The 26,255-nt window shown below is 38.9% G+C and overlaps 1 protein-coding gene across 5 annotated transcripts in view; it reads right to left on the minus strand.

The window, feature by feature from the left end:
* Positions 1-26,255, minus strand: part of NAV3 (neuron navigator 3) — a 1,719,037-nt gene that overhangs the window by 752,954 nt on the left and 939,828 nt on the right. For all 5 annotated transcript variants that reach the window (XM_044088077.1, XM_044088075.1, XM_044088074.1 and 2 more), the window contains one exon: positions 23,058-23,197. In XM_044088077.1, coding sequence (XP_043944012.1) covers positions 23,058-23,197 — 140 coding nt within the window. The remainder of the gene's footprint in view (positions 1-23,057; positions 23,198-26,255) is intronic.

A 26,255-nucleotide genomic window follows, 5' to 3' on the forward strand; every position in this document is an offset into this window, starting at 1 on the left:
ATACCCGAGAGGGGTTTTGCATCAAAATGTTTTAGCCAGACCAGGGTAAGCAGTATGCACCATTTTTCCCTCATCCATAGCCTTGGTTACCCTTTCAAAGAAATCTAGCAGGCTGAGTAGGCAAGTCCTTCCCTTAACAAAGCCAAACCAGGATGGGTCCAGTTTCTGCGGGGCTGCCAATGTATACTGCATACTGGGTAGAAAAGAAGCAACGAAAAAATGAGGACATGAGTTTAATGGGTGATTATGGCTTTAAATGGATAATTGCCTAAGTAATGTATAAACATAAGGAACTAGGGACTGGAAAAACTACATAGCAAGTGTGTAGCTAGGCATACTCTTTGTACTCAATTTTCTGTACATTACTTCATGAAACCATGGCTCTTTTAGGCCATAGTATGCCCACAACTGTCTAAATTCATGCTTCCAATAAGCATTTCAAGGACTGAGAAAATATCTTTTAATGGTTTTTGAGGGAAAGTGATGCAAATATCTGTGTGTGTGTGTGTGTGTGTGTGTGTGTGTGTGTGTGTGTGTGTGTGTGCTGGGGAAGACTTCCATTTTTCAAAAGAAAGCTGGTTCGGGAGGCAGAAATAAGAGCACACATTTACAAAATTAAGCTCTGCCTAGACTCCTGCTACAAGGTTTGGAAGGTGGGTACAACCCCGATCACGCCATGTACAGGATTGTTAAGTAATCCACCTGAGCAAGTACCTTAGAAGAAGCACTATTTTCCACATGTAGGTTACTGTACCTACAACAGCCAGATACAACCATGTTTACACAAGCTGACACAATGATTCACTTAGACATCAGGACCACGGATTTCTAGTACCCATCTCAAAGCACATTCATCCACTAGGAACATTAGCATTCGGGATGGCCATTCTGGAGTAAGCCCTGCAGTTCTAATGGCCAACAGTTAAGTTATTCCTCTATCCCATAGGCCTGAAGAGGAAAACGATCACTGATATCCAGGTATGTAGGCTGCAAAGGTGTTATGAGTTCCACGACCCATTATTGGTTTTTACTTTCAGTATGACACAACTGCAAGGAAAGGAAATGCAATGAATGTTTCCAGATCTAATAACTTACAGTAACACATATAGAGGGCCGCAGCTACTTTTCACAAGCAACAGTGTCTCCTTTTTCACACTAACACCTACAAGCAGTTGATGATGTGTTGCATTCTTGGCTACTAGCAGGCTGGCTAGGCAATACTTGCTAAGAGCTCACAGTCAAAGAAAATTTAAATGTGAGAAAAATGCTTTGCCTGAACATACAAAGCAGCTTTTTGCATTACTTATTAGTTGAAAACATTTTCTACATTCAAACTCCTTGATCTCAGCACTGAATATCGTGAATTTGGTACTGCAGGTAATGTAGAATGTAACAAAGTCAGTGCTTGCAGTCTGCCTTTCATGGACTGCAGTCTTGAATGGGATGAGGCAGCCTATGCAGGAGTGACACAATAAATATAGTAATTAGTGCTGTTGGAGTAAATGGGTTTAACAAACAAGTGTATGTCATTTAATCTAAAACAACTTATTTAAACACAACTTATCAAAACCCATTACATCTAAACTAGCAAAATTCAAAATAAAAACACAAATGTTTTTGTGCATTGTAAAATGATTTTTTGATCACTCATATGAGTTTTCTTAAACATCTATAAGTAATATTGTAGTTTGCTTTATTACAGTCTGCTGTATTGTATAAGATGTTTTTTCCTCTGCAGTGTGACTGTGGAGTTGTTATATGCAAGTCTTGGGGTGGGGGGCTTACATGAGAGATACTTGTCCCTTGCAAAAACATTTGTTCTGGGGTTACTTTTTAAACTTTGCTGGTTTAGATATGACTTTAGATAAGTTGTATTTTATACGCTGTGCATAGATAACTTGAGTTTTAGATGAAATAATATACATTCTAACAGACATACTTCTGTCATCAATTGTGAAAGCAAACTGGCAAGTTATCAACAGAAAAATGTAAATGCAAATGCATTTCAATAACTGTGTTAATATCAGTCAAACATGTCATGCAACCATTTTAAAATACTGTATGTTGCATTCCAATAATATCAACTGCAATTCATTGTTTTTAATCGATGGTGTAAATGCTATGACAGCATGCTTGGTGGAGAGGAGGTACTGAATAAATTGATAACATGAGTTTGAGTAGTGTTGAGACATCCGTCATGACATAATTTCATCTGGCTTCCAGGTGCACTGACTGATTCCAAAGTATGATTAGCAATTTGCCTTATTTAAATGGTTTATTGCATCACAGAGAAGAATTACATATTTTGTTTCACAGTAGTCATTTTTTCTGTGCAACATGTTGCTTCTCCATGGTAATGAAGTGCCCATCACAGTTTCAGTTTCATTTTATTTGCTTATGCTTTTCACAGGTTTGTGATAGTAATGTAACTGACTTTTTTCTTATTAAGGACTGTTTTAATGCATGACAAAAAATTATGTTAACTAATGCTGCACAGTTTCAGGCTTCTAAGTTCACTCAGACTGATAATTCACAATTTGACTTTTTTAATGGTTCACTGCAGTCCAGAGCAAAATGCTAGACACCACTAAAGCCCCAGTACAGTTCTAGTGTAGAGTTGGCAAAGGACTGTTGTACTGCAAAGAGAATATTTCTTCTTTCGGCTTTTCCCAGTTAGGGGTTGCCACAAGGGATCATCTGTCCACTCATGATTGGCAGTGAGTTTTACAGTGTCGAGTTGCCAGCCCGGCGCCCAACCTTCCACAGAAGGCGCTCACTCACACATAGGGCCAATTTAGAGTGTCCAAGCCACCTACTGCATGTCTTTGGGATGTGGGAGGAAACCCACGTGACCACAGGGAGGACATGCAGACTCCACACAGAAGGCACCCCAGCCGAGAATCGAACCAGAGAACCTCTTGCTGTGAGGCAGCAATGCTAACCACTGTACCACCATGGCTGCCCGTTGTACTGCAAAGAGAATGACCTCCAGAAAAGAAGAAGAATATTGACCTTCTACAACAGATATTTAGTTAAGATGATAGGAATCTGAGAAGATTCATGAATGGAAAATTAGAGATGTGGATTTTTATAGCTTTCCTGTGCTCATTGTCACTGTGAGACCTTAGTGTAAACTGTCATAGTTTAAATGTTGATGTTCAGATTCCCAGACATAGTTTCAACTTGTTACACAGGAGGAGACTGAAGCCAAAGAAAATGCAAAACAAATGGATACTGTTTAGAACAGAGCAGATTTAATGGAGTTAAAAGTGTAAGGCAAACAAAATTGTAAGCCAGCTAATGTAATGGAAAAGAATCAGGATAAAGAAAGGAAAAATGTGGATGCACCCAGCATTGCAAAGTAACAGCCCACACTAACATTGTACAAAGAGACAGCAATATCATTCTAGACTTCTGTTTGGCAAATGTCCTTATGTTGGCCAACAGATGGTACAGCAGGAAAGAGTCACAAGATAACATACAAAAGTGACCGACATGCACCTCAGGTAGACTTTCTATTATTAAAGAAAGGGCACTATGTTGGAATCAGTGATTGCAAAGTCATCCCCAGTGAAACAGCTGGCCGCACAGCATAAACACCTGACTGCCACAATCAGCTGCAAGCATTGGTCAGAGAAGGCTCTAAGGTCAGCAGAGTCTAGGCTGAGGGTCTGGAATATAACTGGACAGAAAGTACAAGAGTTTAAAGAATTACTCAGTGCTGTACTACCTCAGGAAAAAGAGGAAATACATGGATTAGAAGAAGTATGGCAGTGACTCAAAATTGCATGTGTGAGGACTACAGAACAGATATGTGACCAAGCCAGGTATGGCAATAAAGTACATAAGGAAAGCTGGTGGTGGAATGTATAAGTCCAGGAAGTCATCAAAAGGAAGAAGGATTGCAGGAAAAAGTGGGAGACAGAAAAGACAGACCAGGCTAAGAAGGAATGCTGGTTGTCTAACAAAGAGGCTAAGAAAGGAGTTGTGAAAGCAAAGGTCTACTGTGCCAGACACAACTACAGTGAAAGAAGAGGAGGAGCTCATTCTAGAAAAAGTAGAAACAGCACTAAGGAAAATGAAGTTGGGGCAAGCAGCAGGCTTAGATGAGGTCACGGCAGGTATAATAAAGATGTTGAATGAGATAAGGGAGAAATGGCTCCCGAGGGTACTAACAGCATTACATCACAGATGAATGGACAATAAACATACTAATGCTAGTATACAAGAACAAGGGGGGCATCCACAATTGTGGGCAGTACAGAGGTATCAAACTCCTGTCACATTGCATAAACATTCTGAAGAGGGTGACTGATAAACAAATGAGTACAGTAGTAGAAAGTAAGATAGGATATTAGAAGTCTGGATTCAGATCAGGATGCAGTACAACTGTCCTGATGCTTGGAGTGTGACAGATAGTTGAGAAGAAGGTAGAGATGAGAAAAGAGTCCACCTGGGCATTCTTAGACTTGGGGAAAGCATATGAAAAGGTTCCAACAAAGCTGATTTGGGCAGCCTTGCAGTGTGACAAAGTCCTAGAAACACGGGTAGAATTAATATTGGCTATATACAAGGACCAAGTAAAAACAGGGTTCGATCTTACAGAGAAGGTCCAAGTAGGAGTAGCTGTGCATCAGGGATCAGCTCTGGACCCACTGTTGTTTATACTGGTGGTGGACTACATTAGCATAAAGCTCAGAACGGACAGATCAACACATTTTCTGTATGCAGACATTCTCTCATTACAGGCAGGCACTGAACAAGAACTTCAACAAAAGATAGAGGAATGGAATGGAATGGAATGCAAAACTGAAGGCACATGGGATGAAACCGAGTACAGATTAAACAGTTATAATGGAGGCAAACTGGGGAAATCAGAAGAAGCTGAAAACTGAGATAGAAGGGAAAATAGTGGAACAAGTTAACAGCTTCAAGTTTCTGGGAGGGGTGGTTAAGGAGAACTGAAGTCTAAATGAGGAGGTTAAAGTCAGAATCAAAGGGGCTGCAGCCAGCTGGCACAGAGTGTCAAGGTAGTGCATGACTGAAGCATGCCAAAGAAGCTGAAAAATAAGGTGTACTAAACAGTGGTGCGACCATTACTACAGTAAAGGCAAAGGAGATAAGGAAGTCAGAGGAGATATTGATGAAGTGCCTTAGATGGGTGGTAGCATGCACACTGTGGGACAGACAAAGAAATGAGGACATCAGAGCAGAAGTAATTGCAGAGAAGAGCAAAGTAAACAGATTATGATGCTTCAGGCATATGTGCAGGAAAGCAGAAGCCAATCTGGTGAAGCTGATTTGTGACAGACAGGAAGAAGGCAAGGAGGAAAAAAGGGCATATGGCAAAATGGATGGATTGTGTAAAGGACATATGGCAAAGTGGATGGACTGTGTAAAGGGCATATGGCAAAGTGGATGGATTGTGTGATAGATGACCTGTGCCAGTCATGCATGACTGTTGTAGAAGGTAGGAGATAGGCACTGAATCAAGAGAGATGGTGACAATTGACACAACACCCTGACCCCATGTAGAATATAGGATAAAGGGGGTTGAGGATGATGAGTGATACTGATGGTTGTATCAGACATTGAAAACTACCATCACATACCCAGCATTAAAGTCATCATCATGGTATTTACAGAGAATTCTCTGTCTTAAAATGACAACTCTTTACATCTGTGATTTATGTGTGCATGTCTTTCTCATGCAGTCTTAAATCTGTGTATGCACCGATATATAACTAGCCAAGATCTTATTCAGCAGATCTTTCATTTTTTTGATAAATATTTTACTTGTTTGATATTAATGGGCTTTGAACAAAAGAAAATTCAGGGATGTAGGGTAAGAGAAGAAAACACTAAAGCAATGTGTAACCTATTCGTTTTTTAAATCAGGGAGTCTGAAGCCAAATGGTTTAAATGATACACTGAATGTGAGACTTTTCCTTTAATAAGTGAAGTTGCTTGTCTTCAAATGATCTGAGACGATTTCTTGACTTGGTGAGTGAGGTTGTTTGTCTTTATGTTTGAAGTGTGGATAAAATAAGGATGGTATTTTTAAATACTCTCAATGCTATTTCACTGAACCTAAACGATATTTTATACTACAGATGTCCTGAAATGTATGCCTTACCAGAGTGGACTTGCTTCCATAAGTTCTATGGGCTGTTTTCATATGATACCATTTTGTATGGATTTCCCCCTGGTTTAATATACCTGAGCTTGGAATTCCCATTGTGATTACTTAAACTTCAATGTGGAGATATATGGACATGCTCTAAGACTTTTGGTTAAAGTCCGAACTTTACTTATTATCTCAGCAATATTTAACCTGAACACTGACTAAGATGAGGTTCCGAATGCAAGTGAGGCCCAAGGCTAAGGAAACAGCGGAAACAAGAAGACGAGATAATGAAAGGGCAGAAATGAACACTCCACTCAGGCAATGAGGAAGTCTTCCTGTATTAAGAACCAGCCATAAACACTCGCCTCAAGTTATTCATATTATTTGCATTAAATAACATAGTTACTGTGTGGGCAAGGTTGTGATGGTGGCAAAGGCCTTCCGCAAATGAAAGAAAATAATATTTGCCTTTAAATGTCATTCTTTGCATTTCTTTTGCACCTCTAAAAAACTAACTAAAAAGGTAAAGATGATATTTCCAGAATAAGTGCAAAATAAAGATATGAACAAAGGCAGACACAGCAACAACACACACCAGATAAGAACACACCCAGAGGTAATGAATCCAATAAAAGTTTTAATAAACTCCAAACAGCACAAAAGGTAATGTAAAGCACTTTTTTCGTCTGGTCGATTCACCAGGCTTCCTTAGACAAACTCATACAAAACAAGCACCAAGTTTAAATTAAAAACTTTTCCCTCCTAAACTACATCAGCCTATCAAACACATTGTTCAATTAACATCGATTAAAACATTAAAGCTATATAACAATACAATACCCTAAACCTTTTACTTAAAGTTGAACAGTTTTTTAAAAACAACATTTTATGAAAAACCTTACTTGTCATAAAAACCTAACCTGGAAAACCAAGACATGAAAAGCGGGTACTACTCATAAGCCTTATAAATATAAATCTTAAACTAATATAAAACACTTTTATAAAAAAACTTTTTTACATATCCATCTATTAACTACTAAGGCTCCCCAACTTAAGAATATAAGAAATGGAGATCTCACCTCATTTACACCCGGTTTCCTGCTAGAATCCAGGCTGAGCTGCCATAATACTTCTTTTTTTCTCTAATAGTAAATCTAAAGCACCACCCCTATTGTCCATCAAAATCTGGTCTATCACCCTAAATGAAAAAGAATGCCCCGGGTTACTATTACAATGTCTAGCCAATTCATTTTCATTCCTTCCTTTAGCAATGCTATAAACATGTTCATAGACCCTCTCTTTCAACTTTCTGTCGGTCTTACCAGCATAAAAGCATGGGCATAACCGGCATTGGGCAAGATATATCACAGACCTAGTATTACAATTGTACCTACCGTTGACCCTATAACACCTGTCCCGAATAGTAAATGTACAGCCAGTTGCCATATATCTACAACAGTTACAAGCCTCGCACTTATACATGCCAGGGGTATGTGCATAAATCTGCCTAGGGAATTCCACTAAAGATTTCAGATTCCTACCCCTCTTAAAAATATCCAATGGGTTATGACCTATTTTATCAACAGTTTCTTCTTCTATTGAAAGAACCCTCCAATTCTTAGACAAAATACCCCTTATTTTGTAAGCATCAATACTATATTGCATGACAAAACTAGAGGCAAAATCCTTTGACTGGAGGGAGCCAACTGTATTTCTACCCAAAGCAGGGACTACATTTCTGTCACCGTTATCTACCACTGACAATTCACCTGGAAGACACAAAATAGGTTTATAAATCACTCTCCTCCTTTTCTCTAAAACTTCGACCACAATTTCTCCAACAAATGTTTCAGGGTACCCTCTGTTCATAAACATCTGTTTTAACAGGTCACACTCATCTATAAACTGAGCTTCCTTAGTGACCATCCTTGCAGCATGAACCAACTGCCCCTTCACCACTGATCTCTTTTGGTGTAGGGGTGGCAACTAGTAAAGTGCAGCACAGTGTTGGAATACATTTCCTTACGATGTATACTGGCTGAATAACAACCTAATAGGTTGTCCTTCACTAACCATGCATCTAAATAAGAAATGCTGTCTTCCTTAAAGGAACTGGTAAACCTTAAAAAAGTTGTAGTTGAGTTAAAGTACCTTAACTGATCCCCCTAAATAAAATGAACACATTGTCTAGGTACCTCGTATAAAAACCGATAGGTTGCATGATGTCTGTGTTGTTAAACACATAATGGGATTCCCAATGGGCCATAACCAAATTGGCCACACTAGCCCCACAAGGAGACCCCATCGCAACCCCCACCTGTTGTAAATAAATTTCACCATCAAACATGACAAAATTACTCATAAGTATAATATCTAAAAGTTCCTCGATGATCCTCACCTCATTGTCAGGGGCTCCAGCATTTCTTATTTAGATGTATGGTTAGTGAAGGACAACCTATTAGGTTGTTATTCAGCCAGTATACATCGTAAGGAAACGTTATCCAACACTGTGCTGCACTTTACTAGTTGCCACCCCTACACCAAAAGAGATCAGTGGTGAAGGGGCAGTTGGTTCATGCTGCAAGGATGGTCACTAAGGAAGCTCAGTTTATAGATGAGTGTGACCTGTTAAAACAGATGTTTATGAACAGAGGGTACCCTGAAACATTTGTTGGAGAAATTGTGGTCGAAGTTTTAGAGAAAAGGAGGAGAGTGATTTATAAACCTATTTTGTGTCTTCCAGGTGAATTGTCAGTGGTAGATAACGGTGACAGAAATGTAGTCCCTGCTTTGGGTAGAAATACAGTTGGCTCCCTCCAGTCAAAGGATTTTGCCTCTAGTTTTGTCATGCAATATAGTATTGATGCTTACAAAATAAGGGGTATTTTGTCTAAGAATTGGAGGGTTCTTTTAATAGAAGAAGAAACCGTTGATAAAATAGGTCATAACCCATTGGTTATTTTTAAGAGGGGTAGGAATCTGAAATCTTTAGTGGAATTCTCTAGGCAGATTTATGCACATACCCCTGGCATGTATAAGTGCGAGGCTTGTAACTATTGTAGATACATGGCAACTGGCTGTACATTTACTATTCGGGACAGGTCTTATAGGGTCAATGGTAGGTACAATTGTAATACTAGGTCTGTGATATATCTTGCCCAATGCCGGTTATGCCCATGCTTTTATGTTGGTAAGACCGACAGAAAGTTGAAAGAGAGGGTCTATGAACATGTTTATAGCATTGCTAAAGGAAGGAATGAAAATGAATTGGCTAGACATTGTAATAGTAACCCGGGGCATTCTTTTTCATTTAGGGTGATAGACCAGATTTTGATGGACAATAGGGGTGGTGCTTTAGATTTACTATTAGAGAAAAAAAGAAGTATTATGGCAGTTCAGCCTGGATTCTAGCAGGAAACCGGGTCTAAATGAGGTGAGATCTCCATTTCTTATATTCTTAAGTTGGGGAGCCTTAGTAGATAATACATGGATATGTAAAAAAGTTTTTTTATAAAAGTGTTTTATATTAGTTTAAGATTTATATTTATAAGGCTTATGAGTAGTACCCGCTTTTCATGTCTTGGTTTTCCAGGTTAGGTTTTTATGACAAGTAAGGTTTTTCATAAAATGTTGTTTTTAAAAAACTGTTCAACTTTAAGTAAAAGGTTTAGGGTATTGTATTGTTATATAGCTTTAATGTTTTAATTGATGTTAATTGAACAATGTGTTTGATAGGTTGATGTAGTTTTGGAGGGAAAGGTTTTTAATTTAAACTTGGTGCTTGTTTTGTATGAGTTTGTCTGAGGAAGTCTGGTGAATCGACCAGACGAAAAGTGCTTTACATTACCTTTTGTGCTATTTGGAGTTTATTAAAACTTTTATTGGATTCATTACCTCTGGGTGTGTTCTTATCTAGTTTGCAAAATAAAGATGTCTGTATGATGAATACTTGTAAGCTTGCAAGCACTACACTAGTGAATATAACCTCAGTACGATCCAGATTGGTGAGGTGTAAACACCCATACATAGAAAGTTACTGAACTGATGCATATATTGTGGTGGAGGCTGTATATGTTTACAGATTCACCATATGGTATTCCAGCTCTACTGCCAGCAAATGTTCTTCTCCTAGTCTGACACTGTGGTACACAAAGATGAAGCCCTTACGATGACCCAGAAGACTGGAGGCTGATTACAGGTTCAGATGTCTTAGGAGCTGGTCAGGAAAGGATGGTTGTGAGTGGAAGATGCCAAGTCTCTCATCCTGAAGCATGCGAGTTTTTTGGTTGTCGCATTCTATTTGGATTTATTTCAGTATGGGGGTATACCTGCTAACTCCTACTAGGCAGAGAGGGCACATACAGCAAGCAGCACTAGAGACAAGGGATGTGCTTTTCTCTGCCAAGCTACATGTGGATGTAGCCTTCATAGGTCATGGGCAAGAACCACAGGAAGGTACAGCAAATCTTCACTTTCAGCCACTAAGGGGGTGGTTGGGGCTCTACCCAGAAAAAAAAATAATTAACTCTTAATCTACAGGGAAGAAATGGGCCAATGGCCTGTGATGGGCTAATGGATGGCAGGCAGCAGGGGAAAGAGATAGACATTAAATAAAATAAATAAATAAAAAAGAGAAAAAAAAAAAGGTCCCGCTTTTAAATGAGCCAGTTTGAACTGGATATATTACAGCACTTCATGCAGATGCCTGCTATTGGTGCCCATTCAGATAGTTTGGAATGTTCACATTGCATCCAGTCAGGCTGCAGCCCAGTACATCCAGTTCAGATTGATACATTTCTTGCCAATCAAAGAATCTCTCAGGCTGATCTGGAAATAAAGCATGGCAATACCTCACTAGAAATTGTCTTTCTCTTTGCTAATTCTATTATCACAATTTTTAAGCAACAAATTTAGCAGGCAAATGTTTTAAAAAAATAAGATGTGCCGTTTGAAAGGCTTGAAAAATTATACTTTCATCACTTGTTAACAACTGCTGTACTCTATACCTCCTGTCACAGGCTTCATAAATATAGACCTTGGGCATTTAAAATAGCATTGTGCATTTCTAAAATATCTCTGTGGTTCATTCTGTCTGTATTGTGTACACTACATAGCAAGATCAGTGACCTCTAAATGAACAATGAGGTTACTTTCCCTCTTCTGAATGAAAGCATCTCTTTTAAGCCAAGTTACTAAACAAAAATTAATTATGGTGTGAGAGCCATGACATTTGATGGGAAAAAGCAATACATACATACATTTCTTAAGTACAGAATATGTTAGCAGATTGATACCATGTGGACCTCCCAGCCAGTCCATATGTACAACTCACCATTACTGTTTACTTTATATTACCACACTGTCTGTCACAAGTTGGTAGGGATTTTTTGAGAGTTTTTGAGGATACCACAAGGCAGTGAAAATACCATTAGTAGGGGATACATTCCTTTATTTCATTCTGCTTCTCCCATTAAAAGCGAACATCTATAAGTTGATTTTGAAACCATTGACACCTCCTTTAGGTAAAATTGTAAACGATTAATTAATCAGACCTCTTACTGTAACTAAATGATAATCGTTCAGGTATGTAAAAGCATCTTCCAATTTGTTTTGTTTGTTTCCTCTTTACATGGAAACACAATGAACAGTTTGAGCTTTGAACCATATGGCCTGTATCACTTTAAATATCCTTGTGCTTATAAACTCAGATTTTATGCATGTGCTTTTAGGTGATTCATCAGGAAATTGACAGAGTACTCTGGGAAAGACCTGCCCATTCTGTTGTAAAACGTTTGTATGAGTATCATCAAGTATTTTAATTCTCTAAGCAATGGTGGAAATACCCACATTCTTCATGGACTACAATGAAGAGCTCTCTCCATCTCAAGGACATTTCTGTACCAATCTTGTCTTACAATTTGTGCAGTTCATACCATTCAATTTTCCCTGATTTTCAGGGACTTTCCTGATTTTGACTTGTATTTTAGCTCTGTCTCTGTTATTCCCTCCTAAAACTTATGACATTTGGAGAAAAGGTGGTGAATTACACTTAATAATGGCAATAAGCAAGTAATAATGCCTGACAGAGTGTGTTTTAATGTGTAATTAATCCCCGCCCTTGGAGGGCATTATTGCACTTAGAGAATAGGCTCTCTGTAAAATTGTTGTGTTTTACTTGTTTATTTTTTTTTCAAGTACAATATTATTTTTCTTAAAAAAATAGTTCCTCTGCCTAATGTTTCAAAATTTCTGTAGTATATGTTAATAGTGTTGGGAGGAAGCACTTTACATCAAACTCATATAAAAAATAATATAGTACTTAAAAAAAAGGTAAGTAAAATTCTGCTTTCACACACATACATATACACACAGTCTCCTCTGCTTTCATACATACATTCACTCACACAAGATCAGTCTCACCCTCTTTCTCAAGCTATTACAGAGTCTCTGCTGCTTTCATACATGCATTCAGTTACACAAGATCGCTCTCACCCTCGATATCTCACACACACATGCTCCTCTGCTTTCATACACGCATTCACTCAGACAAGATCACTCTCTCTCTCTTTCGATCTCTCTCACACAGTCTCCTCTGCTTTCATACACACATTCAGTCACACAAGATGACTCCCGCTTTCTCTCTCACTCTCTGTCTCTTACACACACACACAGTCTCCTTTTTTTTTTTTTATTTTTTACATTTTATGCTCGCTAAACAGCAGAACCGTTGCTTAGCGAGCATAAAATAATGGCAGTTGTTAGATTTTTTTGCAGTCCGAGCTGCATGACAGCTTGATATGCTGCTGTGAAGTGGTGGACTCCTTTCTCAGCTGGCTTTACTTGTACATTAATACCCTGCTGGAAGATGTTCATTCTCCAATCAGGGTGTTGATGTGCAGTTTGCCCATTCTCTAATTAGAATTATAGACTTCTTTTACTTCAGAAAATGTATATTAATTCACATTCTTTTACTCTATCAATGTCTCAGGTTAATATTACCAATATTCAGAGTCCCTGATTGCCCCTGATTATTTCTGGCTTTGTCCCTGATTCTGTTGAGATTTGCCCTTTTTCGGTTGACAGCTATGGTGCAGTTGCAATTTTACTGTTAGTTCCTGAAATGAAAATATAATTTCTGGAGATCTGACTCTGTTCATCCATGACAGCATGGCAAAAGAGATTAGATCGAACAGTGTGTCCATCACAAATAATAATAATCATTTTTTTAAAATGCATCCTTTTCTGGTGGAGTGACAGCCTCTTACATCCCCAGATTTAATATAATCAAATCAGAGGTGCACTTTACAACAACGGCAAAATGCAGACAGCAGTGTCCTCCTTTGACAAATGTATTTTTGACCTACAGCAGCTATTCAAGCATTTTTCTGTCATGCCACTCTTAGGTCATTGAACTGTCTTGTCTGTAAGTCATTTTCAGTATGTGTGTTTACTGCGTAAAGTCATGGCATCTGAACATGTGTATGATTTTTCATTTAAGTGTTCTACTATTTCCTTGGTGAACATGTTAAATAGTCATCTTTGAAGCAAAAACCTATTAATTGATCATTCGGGAAGTTGTCCATCTCTTTCAACTTTCTCGTTTAAAAGACCACATCTGCGCTTGTTTCCCATCTTTCCTGTAACTAACCTAATGGAAAGCACTAGAAAGCCTCAAACTGATACAAGCCTTCTAGCTTAAAAGAGAGACTTTGGAGTGATTGAGTATCAGTTTTGTGTATTTTCTTGCTGTACCTAACTGTTTTCCACCTAAACGCTGATTTTCCAGTGCTTATTGTGATTTAAAAGCTTGTTTTTTTCACATATTGTACTTATTTGACTGCCTGCACTTTTAAAAAGTTGTTTTTTGTTTAAATAAAATTGTTTAACTGTTGTAGGCTACATACTAAAGTGCGATAGCCTTTTCTGATTGCTTGTAGACATTTAACGCTGTTTTAAGTGTGCTTTTTACTGTTTTTGCCTTATCTTTTCAAAAAAATCCCCCCAAAAAACAAAAAAAAAAATCTTGTTTCCCGCCTTTCTAAGCTAGTATAGTCCAGTTTTCAGGCTAGTGCTGAATTTAGGGCTGTGTTACAAGTTTGAGTTGCCCATACCTTACTTGGATAGATGGAAGTTTCTCTGTTCACCTGTGAGAGAGGGGAACTTTGAGCAGCCATCTGTCCCTGGAGGAGTGGTTCCAGCCCAGAAGTTAGTAGTTTAAAAACCACGTTTGCACGGTTTTGTGCGCCGGGCAGCAACGGTTAGCTAGGGTTAAATTATTCCCGGCTCCATTAACTCTCCTCTTCAGTTTTTCACTTGAAACTAGTCTAACTCTCAACCTAAGCACTCAAAAAGCATCCTACAGTCCAGCACTTGATCAGACCTAATAGCAAGCACTAATATACCCCAACACTTCACTGCCCAGCAGGGAAGGCTCTTTATCCACCCCCTCATCAACCAAGTGACTAAGCAGCTCACTCTACTATTCAGGCATGACCAAAGGGCAACTTCAGGTGTACTCTCCAGTCCAGCTGGTGAATTTGGGTATCCTGAGGCAATGTTACAACTGCCTCATGTACACAGAAAGCCCTCTCCTCCTACCACAAAACACTAACATATGCGAGAGATGCAATTATACAGCCAAACTTGAGGCTAAGACCTCTCCACCCAAGACTGGAACAGACAGTCATGAGGAGAAGGTTAACACTTACACCACACCTCCAGCCTCACATAGACCTACTAAACCAGCACTGGCAAAAAATACACAAATACATGAAATCATACTCGGAGGCTCTAAATAAAAACCTGCAAAAGCATCAGAGAGCTCCAAAGCAGACACCCACAAAACCTGCACTTCCTGTCACAAACCAGACAACACATAAAACACAAAATCAATGTGCCGCACAATCACAGACCTTAAGATGAAATAACATATCTAACACACTAGTAATAGGTGACTCAATAGTCAGGCACACTGACGCCCCACTAACTAGGCTGGACAAGGAGAAGGTTACTGTTAGCTGCCTGTCAGGAGCCAGAATCCACCACATAACACAAACACCCAGGTCACTCCAGAACAAGTACAAATATGACTCTGTCATTGTTCATGTTGGTGTGAATGACCTGAGACGTACCTCCCTGGACTACATGAAAAGACACATGGAAGAGCTCTCTGATCATGTAGCCCAGGTGGGTATGACCCTGACCCTGAGTAGCATTCTGCCCTCACCAAGAATGTTACCTCAGTATAAAGAAAAAAATTATCAATTTCAACAATTGGCTAAACTTCTGGTGTCATTCAAAGGGGATCCAGTGTCTGTCAGCCTGGGATGACATGCTTGACAGGCCACGTTGCTTTGCAAGAGATGGCTTGCACCTGTCACCCCTTGGCTTTCGAATACTGACCAAGGCTCTTGCTGCCCCCATAGTGCCTTTTTTAGGCAAGGCTCAAAATTCAAACCCACCTCCGTAAACAGCACAAGTAAAAAAATGAGGGTTATGCTACTCAACGCCAGGAGTTTAAATCTTAAAATGCATGCGCTCAAAGTACTCCTAAGTATGGAGAATGTCGACATCTGTGCAGTAACTGAAACCTGGTTCAAGGCTCCAGAGAGCACTCCAGCACTACTGGGCTACAACTCATACCACACATTTTGGCCACAGAACACAAACACAAAAGGAGGGGGTGTATCCATATTCATCAAGGATACCCACACCTCCAGGTTAGTGGTGCAGCATGATATCTCTGAGATCATCCATGTGCAACTAACATCTGGCAAATCTGCAATGCAAATTGTGGCCTACTACACATCACCCTCCATGACCCAGGACCACCACTCTGCCTTTCTGGAGACACTGGAAAACATGAAGGTCCTACCGAACACCCTGATATTGGGCAATTTCAATTACCCTACCATTAACTGGGAAAACTACTTGAGTACAAACTCCCAGGCTCAGCACTTCCTGGAATTTATCAACTCAAATGCCCTGGATCAGCTGGTAAACTCCCCTACCAGAGGCCACAACATGTTGGACCTGGTCATCACCAACATGGGCGACAGGTGTTCCGTACCGGAGGTCATCCCATCACTGGTTAGATCAGACCATAAACTAATCACCCTGGATGTCCACACCCCACCACCACCCCCAACCAAGGAAATCACAGTGAAAAACTTTTCTAAAGCAAACTTCACCTTACTTAAGGTAGAGGTGGTAAGTTTCACAGCCCCCATGCTAAAGGATAACACTGCCCAAGATACAGAATCCTTTACAATTGCACTCTATGAGCACCTACAAGGATGCATGGATCATGCCATCTCTAGCAAAACCAAGACTCACTCCCCTAAGAAAAGGAAACCAGTCTGGTGGACCCCTGCCATAAACAGGTTATACAACAAAAGGAGGAAACTAGTTCAGAAAAAAAGCAAATCCCAAGAAGGAAAGACATCCCTGATCAGTATCAGTAAGAAACTAAGGTCCCTCATAAAATCATCCAAGGCTAACTTTGAAAGAAAAATAGCCAAGGATTCGAAGGATAACCCCAAAGCCTTCTTTAGCTATGTCAAGAATCTAAGTGGCAACTCGCAGATATGCTCTGAGCTAGTGCAAAATAGCACAAAATATACTGAACCTACTGATATTGCCAACATCCTGGCAGATAGATTCAGTGCAAACTTCACCTCCCTCTTACCTTCAAAAGGGTCCACAACAATAGCGGAAAAGTGTAGTGTCCTGGAAATCACAGAAGCACAGGTGAAAACAGCCCTTTCAAAAGCCAAAAACACAGCATCAATGGGGCCAGATGGTGTCCCAGGCTGCGTCTTGTATGAACTACAGAATGAACTAATCCCCCACCTAAACACGCTGTTCAACCACAGCCTCATAGTGCCCATAGAATGGTGCTCATCAACAGTTATTCTGCTCCACAAAGGAGGGGCCACAACTGACCCTGGTAACTATCGCCCCATAAGCCTGACTAGCCTGGTCTGCAAGGCTATGGAGCGCATCATCATGGAACTCATTAACAAAGACATTGGGAACCTCCAAACACTTGACCTGACCCAGTTCGGCTTTGTTAAGGGCAGGTCATGCCTACTAAACCTGGTTGACTTCTTCAAGACAGTCACCAAGGCCATAGATGAGGGAAAGGTGGTTCACACAGCCTACCTTGACCTCACCAAGGCGTTCAACACCATTCCTCACTTGTGTATTATAGAAAAACTCACCAGCCTGAACATAAACCCCTACATCACAAGATGGGTTGCCAACTGGCTTACAGACAGAACTCACACGGTAAGAATAGCAGGCTCCAGGTCCGACTCTAAACCAGTCACAAGTGGTGTCCCACAAGGCTCGGTTCTGGGACCCCTACTGTTCGGCATATATTTCTCAGAATTACAGGCAAACACAGGAGGACTATGGCTAACCATGTTTGCCGATGACTGCAAACTGGGAGCCATAACTGACTCTCCGGCTGACACAGACATCCTTCAAAAAGGCCTTACTGAGACAGACACCTGGTGTCAAAGTCATGGCCTCAAGCTAAATGCCAAAAAATGCATAGTCATCCCATTTGGGAAAAACAAAACACCCACTAATTACCACATAGGCGGCAGCCCCCTTAATACAGAACAGGTAATAAGAGATCCTTTGACATCCAAAGGAAGATGGTTTGAAATTTGTTTTCTTTTGAAGGTCAATTACTAGAACTGCACTGTGCTTTTTCTCAGACAGTTTGCAAGACACTGGATAGATCTCTAGCATATGGCCACCAAGTAAATGCCAGTTTTAAAGGTTCTTCTTCAGGAATTGTTTACTAGTCTAGTCTAGGGCAAAGTCTTGGCCTCTATTAAATAATACCTTGATGGCAAAACAGTAGATACCTTGACTGAACAACAGACTAAGAATGGTTAGGCAAGCTAGATATTTTCCCAGTCAGGAGGAAATGGATACCTCTCAGCCCAGAAAGACATTTTTACATTTTGGCTATGTTGACAGTCCTACAGAAGACTTCTTTCAATATCACCCAAGGAAGAACTCATGTGTGAATTACTGCAACACACCTGCTTTGATGTGGAGCCTGATTTTCTGCTTCATAAATGGGATTCTTGACATCTTGGGCAAGATTAATCTCTGGAAGAGCCTAACATTTAAATGGTCTGTACCTGGGCCTTTATGGGCCATTACAGGCTAAAGAGATTAAATTTTGACCTTTCCAAGGGAAATGCTATCACTAAGTGAGGAATGTGGAAGAAAACATGTACAATTCCATTCCCACTCTGTTGAGAATGCATCTGTACCCATTTTTATTTGATTTGTTGTGAGAAAAGTATGCATGTAGATATCCAAACGAAGATGGTTTCAAAATCCTTCCTTTTGAAGGTTCATTACCAGAACTGCATTGAGCTGTAGCTGAGAAAGTTTACAAGACACTGGATATCTCTAGCATATGGCCACCAAGAAGATGACCTCTGTGATTGACTTTGACACTTCTCACAGAGAGGTTAAATGTGTAAACCCCTAACACATATGCATGCACACATACAAAATATGTGCAAAAGCAAAAATGCTTGTGGGTATATGTACACACACTCATATGCTGGAATGAACAAGTGCACACACACACACACACACACACACACACACACACACACACACACACACACATACACATACACACACATTTCCTAAATAGCCAATATTTCTAGAACAAATGAGCTTCAGGTATGTTTCCTAAGCTTTCAGATCATCAGATTTAATCTTTATCTGGTGAAGGCCAGTATGGTTCAGGGTTGCTCAGCATCCCAGGACTAAGAGACAACAAGTTGACATCACGTCCGAATTTGTCTCTTTAACATTCCAAAATTGATCACTGAGCTCTTCAGGTCCATCTTGGTTGATGACGTTACAGTCATGGACAGAGTACAACAGTGTCCCTATAAAAGGAAAATACAGCACCAGGAGCAGGAGGAATTCTTCATCATGAAGGTAACACAAAGTCACAGCAGCCAAGGCACAGCCTGGCAGAGTGCAACTTCCCAGGGAATCCCATATGCGAACAATCATTCAAATAGTGGAATATAAAAAGATTATATCACTGAACGTTATCTGGTATGAAGAACACAATATATAAAGGATGGAATTAGGCTAAAGGCCAAACAGTACCACCACCAACTGAAAGTACTATACCAAGCAAATCTCAGGAGTGTTTGGCTCTCAAACAATGTGGTAATAGGCAGTAGTCATATCTACTGATAGCAAGCACAACAACATAATATAGACCTGAAGACTAACCATGCAAAGCTTCACAAAACCAATGTTAAAATTTAATTTGCTCAGCTCTGGAACTGAGCAAAGTTCAGTTTCAACTTCTTAGGGTCAAGAAAAATTTGACAGAAGAATACTATCCACATTCCCCCTTTTGAACAAATATATTAGATATAAGCTATAAGGACAGACCATGCTAAGGGCTCCTGATAGACCAGCTTGTCTGCTAGAAATGGATACAGTGGGATGGCCCAGACAAATCCATCAGGTAGGCTGCTCTTATGGTAGCCAATGATAACTTTTCTTGAGTGGTGTCTCTCCCAGACAGGGATGAACTCTGACAACTACTATTCTACAAATGTGGCTCATCTGTGATAATCAGGAAAGCTGTATGAAGGCTACATGTTCTAAGACCTCTTGAAGACTTTGCATCTATATAGTATTTCTTTTGATGGACACCTATCTTTATTTTGAGCTAATATGGAGGTTTACAGATGGACAAAGGAACTGTATTGTTCCTACCCTTCATGAAAGAAAGTACTCTGTCCCTTTTAGTGATCTCCTATTATCTTCAATGATCTCCAGAGGGTATACACCAACAAATTTATCATTACACATCCTTGTGCTGTTCCTCATGAGATGAAAAAGGTAAGAGCCATGCTGCCCTATATTGACAGCTACCTGTGGCTGTGGCCCAGGTTAGTGCTTACAGTAAACCACTACTGAGTATACAATGCTGAAAGTCAGGATAGGTGTACAAAATGTACTTTGCTTGCTCAACAAGTTAAGTATGAGCATGTGACATGTGAATATATTAATAACCCACAACACAAATTGATAGATAAATCATTTTACTAAAGATAACCACAGACTTTATCATTCTTTTTCCTTTATCTCACTTTTACTAATATAATCAAGAGTTTAGGGGATTTCTTCAGCAATCTCCATCAAATGGAAGGCACATTTGCAATTAAGAACATTTTCCCAGCAAACACAAAGATGGCCTACTGCCTATATATAGTCAGACACTAGCAGAACTGCTATAAAAGGAATTACACTAACTGAATGGTGGGCAGACAAAAAGTAAGGCACAAGACGTAAACACCATCTTTATTCTCACAACTGCTGTTCATATTTATTTTAAATTTAACTTATTAGAGACAGTCCTTGGGTTTGGAAACATTACCAACAGCGTTAAGTCCCTTTTACCACTGGCAGTAGCCATTGCTAATTCGGATACAATGCAGTGCTTTACCTCAAAGAGATACAGCATTGTGGTAGGTTGTCTCTCTGGTCTATTGCAAATGAGAATGAAGCATTCTGAGGAGCAACACAAGCTAATTAGCCTATGTTCTCCTGCAGCTGTGCCTGAGATAAGTGCTTTATGCAGCCATGTGATTCACAGATCCACTTGCTACATAAATCATCACTGTCATCTGTGTTAATTAACCTGCCTAAAAGCTCACATTCGCCAAATACTTTCAATAGGTGAGATCATATTAGAAGTGAGTGCCAAGGGATTTTGCAGACAGGTAGTATAGGGGTGTGTGTGCTTGTGTGTGCATGTGTCTGGCTGCATGTGTGAGTATATGCAGAGGTATCATTAGTGTGAGGTGAGAGAGGGTGTACATGCCTGTGGTAGGCGTGTGCGCGTGTGTCTGTGTCTGTGTTTGTTTAAATGTGTGCTGTAGCTTGAATGATTTGCATGCCTGTGCTAACGGGATGCATCAAACTTTAGTGGTGATTGCTGCAGAAGAAAGGGCTCGTTATTCCTTGCAGTAATCACTGAATAATTCAAAGACATGCAAATTTGCCAGTATCATGGATTTTCCTCATAGCAGCTAATACATCTCAGAAGTGCTGGTTTCCCCATCACACTAAAAGACCTCAATTACCACAGTCTTACCACTTATGGCAAGGCCTGTTTCTGAATCTTGGTCACTATCTTTCATGACTAAAAGCTGCAACACAGTTTGCACAAGTCATAGGACAAGGGTCCAGCTATGAAAGTCACACATGAGATACTACACTATGAAAACAGATATCCATGGAACATGGAATAACTACTTTTGAGGAGACGAATTAGTGAGGACTTCACAATCTGTGAGGAAGAAAAATTATCCAGTCTATAAAAGCATTTTAAAACAATGCAAATAAACACAATGGATTGAGTTTAGCATTTTCTAATAAAAGGAGAACAGCCCAGTATAGGATACAAGGTAAACAGATTAGTAATTTAAATTCATTATTAACTATGTCTGACAAGGTAGCTGCTTGCTTATATTATTACCTGAATTAATACAACTTTCCTTCCCAAATTATGGCTTTGGCAAAATAAAGGACTAGCCACAACATCAAGTGCTTGGTTTCAGTTTAGCATTCATTTGACTCTTTAGTACTTGCTTTGTTTTAAGTACTGCAGCTCACAATTTTCACTTCATGGTACATTTAAAAATTGAACAGCTGTTTTCTTTACACAATGTCACTTTTGAGGACAGCAGTTTTATTAATTCACCAGGAAAAACAAAACAGCTTGAAATATATGTCAAACTTTGAGGATTTAGCTGCTTCCCAACTTTAGTCATTCAACCAAAACTTGAAATACAAATATTCAGTGACTACTCATTTGTTTATTTTTGGCTGGATGAAACGGCCTCCTATTACCGAGCTGTGGCCATTTGCTAATTCAGTTTGTAAATCTTACTCCTTAAATCATTTGCATTTCTGATATAATGAATTAATAAACTGACTGCAAAACAAACTCGTATTACACAGAAATACATCTCTGACTGGCAAGCAGTTTGGAGATGTTGAGCAATATCTTTAAAAACATCATCACAAATAAGTATCTGTATATACTAGGATTAATTAAATATGCATCTTCTTCTTCATCTCCCTTTTTTAATTATTTTATTTTTTTATGTTTTGTTTAACATTTGTTTACCAGGATGGTCCGGCTGGACAGCTAGTATCCGTTTTCAGCAGAGTCCTGGGGAGAAAAGCTCCAGAATAAAACTACAGGGTATGAACAATATACATAATAACAATCAAGGTACCATTGTAGAAGGTTAACATGGTAATATTACAGAGATAAGTACAGTCATGTGTTCTCACACTTTATAGACATGCAGAATTTTAGTATAGTATAGGCATACAAACAATAATTACAGTATGTACAAAGAGAGAGGGTGTACTACAGTATCTTGTGTTTGACTAAAGCATAGGGGGTACCCTCTTTCAGAAGGATGGGGAGTTCAGGGAGGACCTTTGCAGAGTGGTTGGTGTATAGGTAGGATTTTAATTGGGTTTTGAAGGTGGTTGCATATTTTTGAAGTCATTTTACAAGACACTGCAAAACAGATCTCTCAGGGTAATGATCTACAAAAATTTAAATAACAGCTTTGAGTCCTATCAGTCCCAAAATGCGCATGACAGATTTCTGAAAGCAAGTTATTTTTGTTCCTAATTCGCATCAGAAAATAAAATCTGTTTTGTGTACCTTTCTTATGTAAACGATACTGTCTACCCAACAGTCTTAGCAACACTGTGCTGGTTATACATAAACAAAATATTGTGTAAAGGAAACTAATAGAATCCAAAACACAAATGCATTCATTAAGAAATCTGTCAGTAACGAGGCGCATGGACACACAATTTTATCATTTACCTTTTTCATTGCTGGCTGCATACTGTGGAGGCTTGTTCTTGTCAATGCTGTTGAAGCTCTGACTTCTCCTGTTTAAGTTCGCCGCTCCTTGGGCCTTGGTACTGCTGCCTGCAGCGGGCACCCTTGATGGCCCTGGAAGCCTAGAACATAAAATATAAACATATTATTTAAAAGCAAAATGCAAAGACATCAAGAATGTAGCCGTATATGGTGCTTCCCTAATGTCTGTTATATCAAAAAGGAGATATTACCTAGAAGAAGTCTTTGTTAGTTGGCACACAAATCAAGTTATACTCTGTGAAAATATGCATTAAATAATCATCTCTCAGCATTAAGTTCAGTTTTGTATCATAATGAAATGTGGGCTGTTTATGCATGAGCAAGTTAAAGCTCACTAGACTGGAACTCAGACCTAGTCCCTACTGTTTAACTGCCCTAGTGAGACATATAATGTAATATCACATTTTATGAAAAACGTCAAATGCAGTCAGTAGCAGTTATTTCAGGAATTTACATTTTGCTGCAGTTAAATTGTTTTACACATTAAATATTTGTAATTGGAAGTACGTAATTCTACCCTTTGTAAAATGTTTTATTAGTTATTTCAATTTACATGATGCACAATCATAAAACTGCTACTGTAGATGATAAAAGGGCTGGGATAAAAGAACAGATTATAACAATGTTCAGAAACTCTATACAGAGCCAGTTAACTCTAAAACAAAACAATATTTCTAAAAGTCTGCAATGATGTCATTAAATCAAGATGATAAAATATTTTGCAAACAGCCTCATGGGTCAGATGCCAACTTAAATCTATTAAGCCGTAAGCACTATACGTATTAGCACTAACTAATGATCACTGATGTTAGCAGAAACCATGTAGGAAATGTAGAACTATTTGCCAGTACTACAGGATAGCAAAATTATCCATAGTTGTTTAAGAGGGCTATATTCTCTGCCTAAGTATGGCTCAAGCCAAATGCCAGAAATTAAGGTCATTTTGCTGGTCAGATTTCAAGTTTGCTAGAAATGTGGGCAGCTATTTCACCATCAGTGCTTGCTTATTTTAATCCTACAGCAAGCAGAAGGTAAATGTCAAGTTAAGGGGTTTTTATTTTGTCGACAACTGACCAGCCTTCTTAAAAGTGCTGTCACAATCACTAGATTTACAGAGAGAGTTTCTGTCAAAGAAGCAGACATTCTTTGCAAAGCTGGATAAAAGCTGTTACGGAAACATATGCTGAGGCACCTGTTTCTGAAGCTTTAATTGGAAGGTAATTTTAAGGTCCAGTGAATCATATGGGATGTGGGCCTGTCCATTACAGTGCCACTTTTATATACACATGAACATGTATATGTTATCTGCTGCTGGGCATAATCGGGTTGCATGCACTTCAGCTACTAATGATAAATACAATATCTTGGTATTTGCAGAACTTCTCTTCATGCTGAGAGACTGAAAGCAGTCTTGGCATTCAATTCAGCCTACAAAATCTGAAATTTGAACCACCCCTTATGTCCCAGAGATAAATGTAATAAAAAGAAATAGCATTTGATGTCATAGAAACAAGAGTACTAGTTCTACAGGTGACTGCATTTAAGGTAAATGTTGGTGTCAGAATGTTGGAGTGAGTGTTGTGACCATTAGCTTTCCAGTCTGCTGGCCATACAATCAAGACACCAACCATTACAGAAATACAATTCCAGAAAGGATGTAGGAATATCAGGGTATACTACAGGGTGCTGGGGGTATGCTATTGGGTGCTGGACATATAATCTCCTACATACACCTTTAGAAAGCAGAATGGAAAGGAGAGGTGGAGGGTGGCAAAGCAAATGTGTGCCCCATACATTTTAAGCAAAGCCAGCAACATGGATCCGATCCAAGCTTATACCTGTGTATGAGAAATATCAGTAAATACATTTAATGGCATATATTTGAACAATAATTTCATACAAAAGGAAGATGTGATGGCGAGCCCTCCTTTTCCCATGGGTTTGCAAGTTATATCTGTTTTAAAAAGTATTGGTGTCTTATTGATTTTTTTTTTTTATTATTATTGAAGAAAATTCAAATGATGCAAAAGTTACACCGCAGAAGTGTAAAATAGTTGTCCTTTTCCATATTTTACTTTTGTTGTGAATTGAGTGCACATTAACTTTTTAGATCTTAACATTACATATAATGAAAATACATGGACATTTGAAAATTTACAGAAAGATAAATTCTATGAATAATAATATACATGCCACTAGTGCACATGCTTTATAAGAGAAAGATAATGTAATAAGAGGGCAGGCTATTTGTTTATCCAGACTTAGTTCTGATGACATTTGAAAAGGAAGTAGTTGAATCAATTGAGCTTTTTCAAGACAGAGGATATAATGAAACTTTTGATGGGAAAATAATTCATAAATTTGGATTCTATTTAGTGTTCTTATGTAAAAATAATTTGTGTAAGGCTGATTATAAGTCTGTAAATAATGCATCAAAAGAACATTTTACTTTAGCTTTTCCTGCGATGCACAGTTTTGGTTATACCAGAGTTAATAACATATTCAGGGATAACTGGAAAGTTATTCTTGGGTATTCAGAGTTGGTTGAAAGGGTTGATTCCCATCCTCTTTCATTGGTAAGACAGTGCAAAATTTGAAGGAGTTATTGAAACAAGGTATGAACAAAGTTTGTGCTAGTGTGGAAAACAGTCTTTTAAGCAAACCTACTGGAATGGTTAAATGTGGCACATGTATAAAGTATACATTCATTTATGAAACACCATAAGACTGTCTCAATAGAGGGTAACTTTAACTGATTAACTACCTATGTAGTGTATTCTGCTTGGTGAGTGCTTTGTTCTTGTTTTTACATTGGTAACACAAAGAAAACCTAACTTAAACTTCCTGACCATATTAGACAAGATTTATATATGATACAGGTAGAAGGCACCAACAACGTTTTATATAAGCACTTAGTTGTTAGCAGTGTTTTAAAATGTTTGTATTCAGTGCAATTGAACAGACTACAGATATCTTTAAAGGCGGTGATGCTGAAGTTTTATTTATAAATAACACAGGTCAAATGGCAAATACAACTTGAGGTAAATGTCCATCCTGGTTTCAATGAAACTTAATATATGTAATTTAAGGAGTAAACATATATAAAAGTTTAACTTAAGCTATTTTTGAACAGTTAAT

This window comes from Protopterus annectens, chromosome 11.part0 (genome assembly GCF_019279795.1).
Source record: "Protopterus annectens isolate FY-2018-M chromosome 11.part0, PAN1.0, whole genome shotgun sequence".
NCBI lineage: Eukaryota > Metazoa > Chordata > Ceratodontiformes > Protopteridae > Protopterus > Protopterus annectens.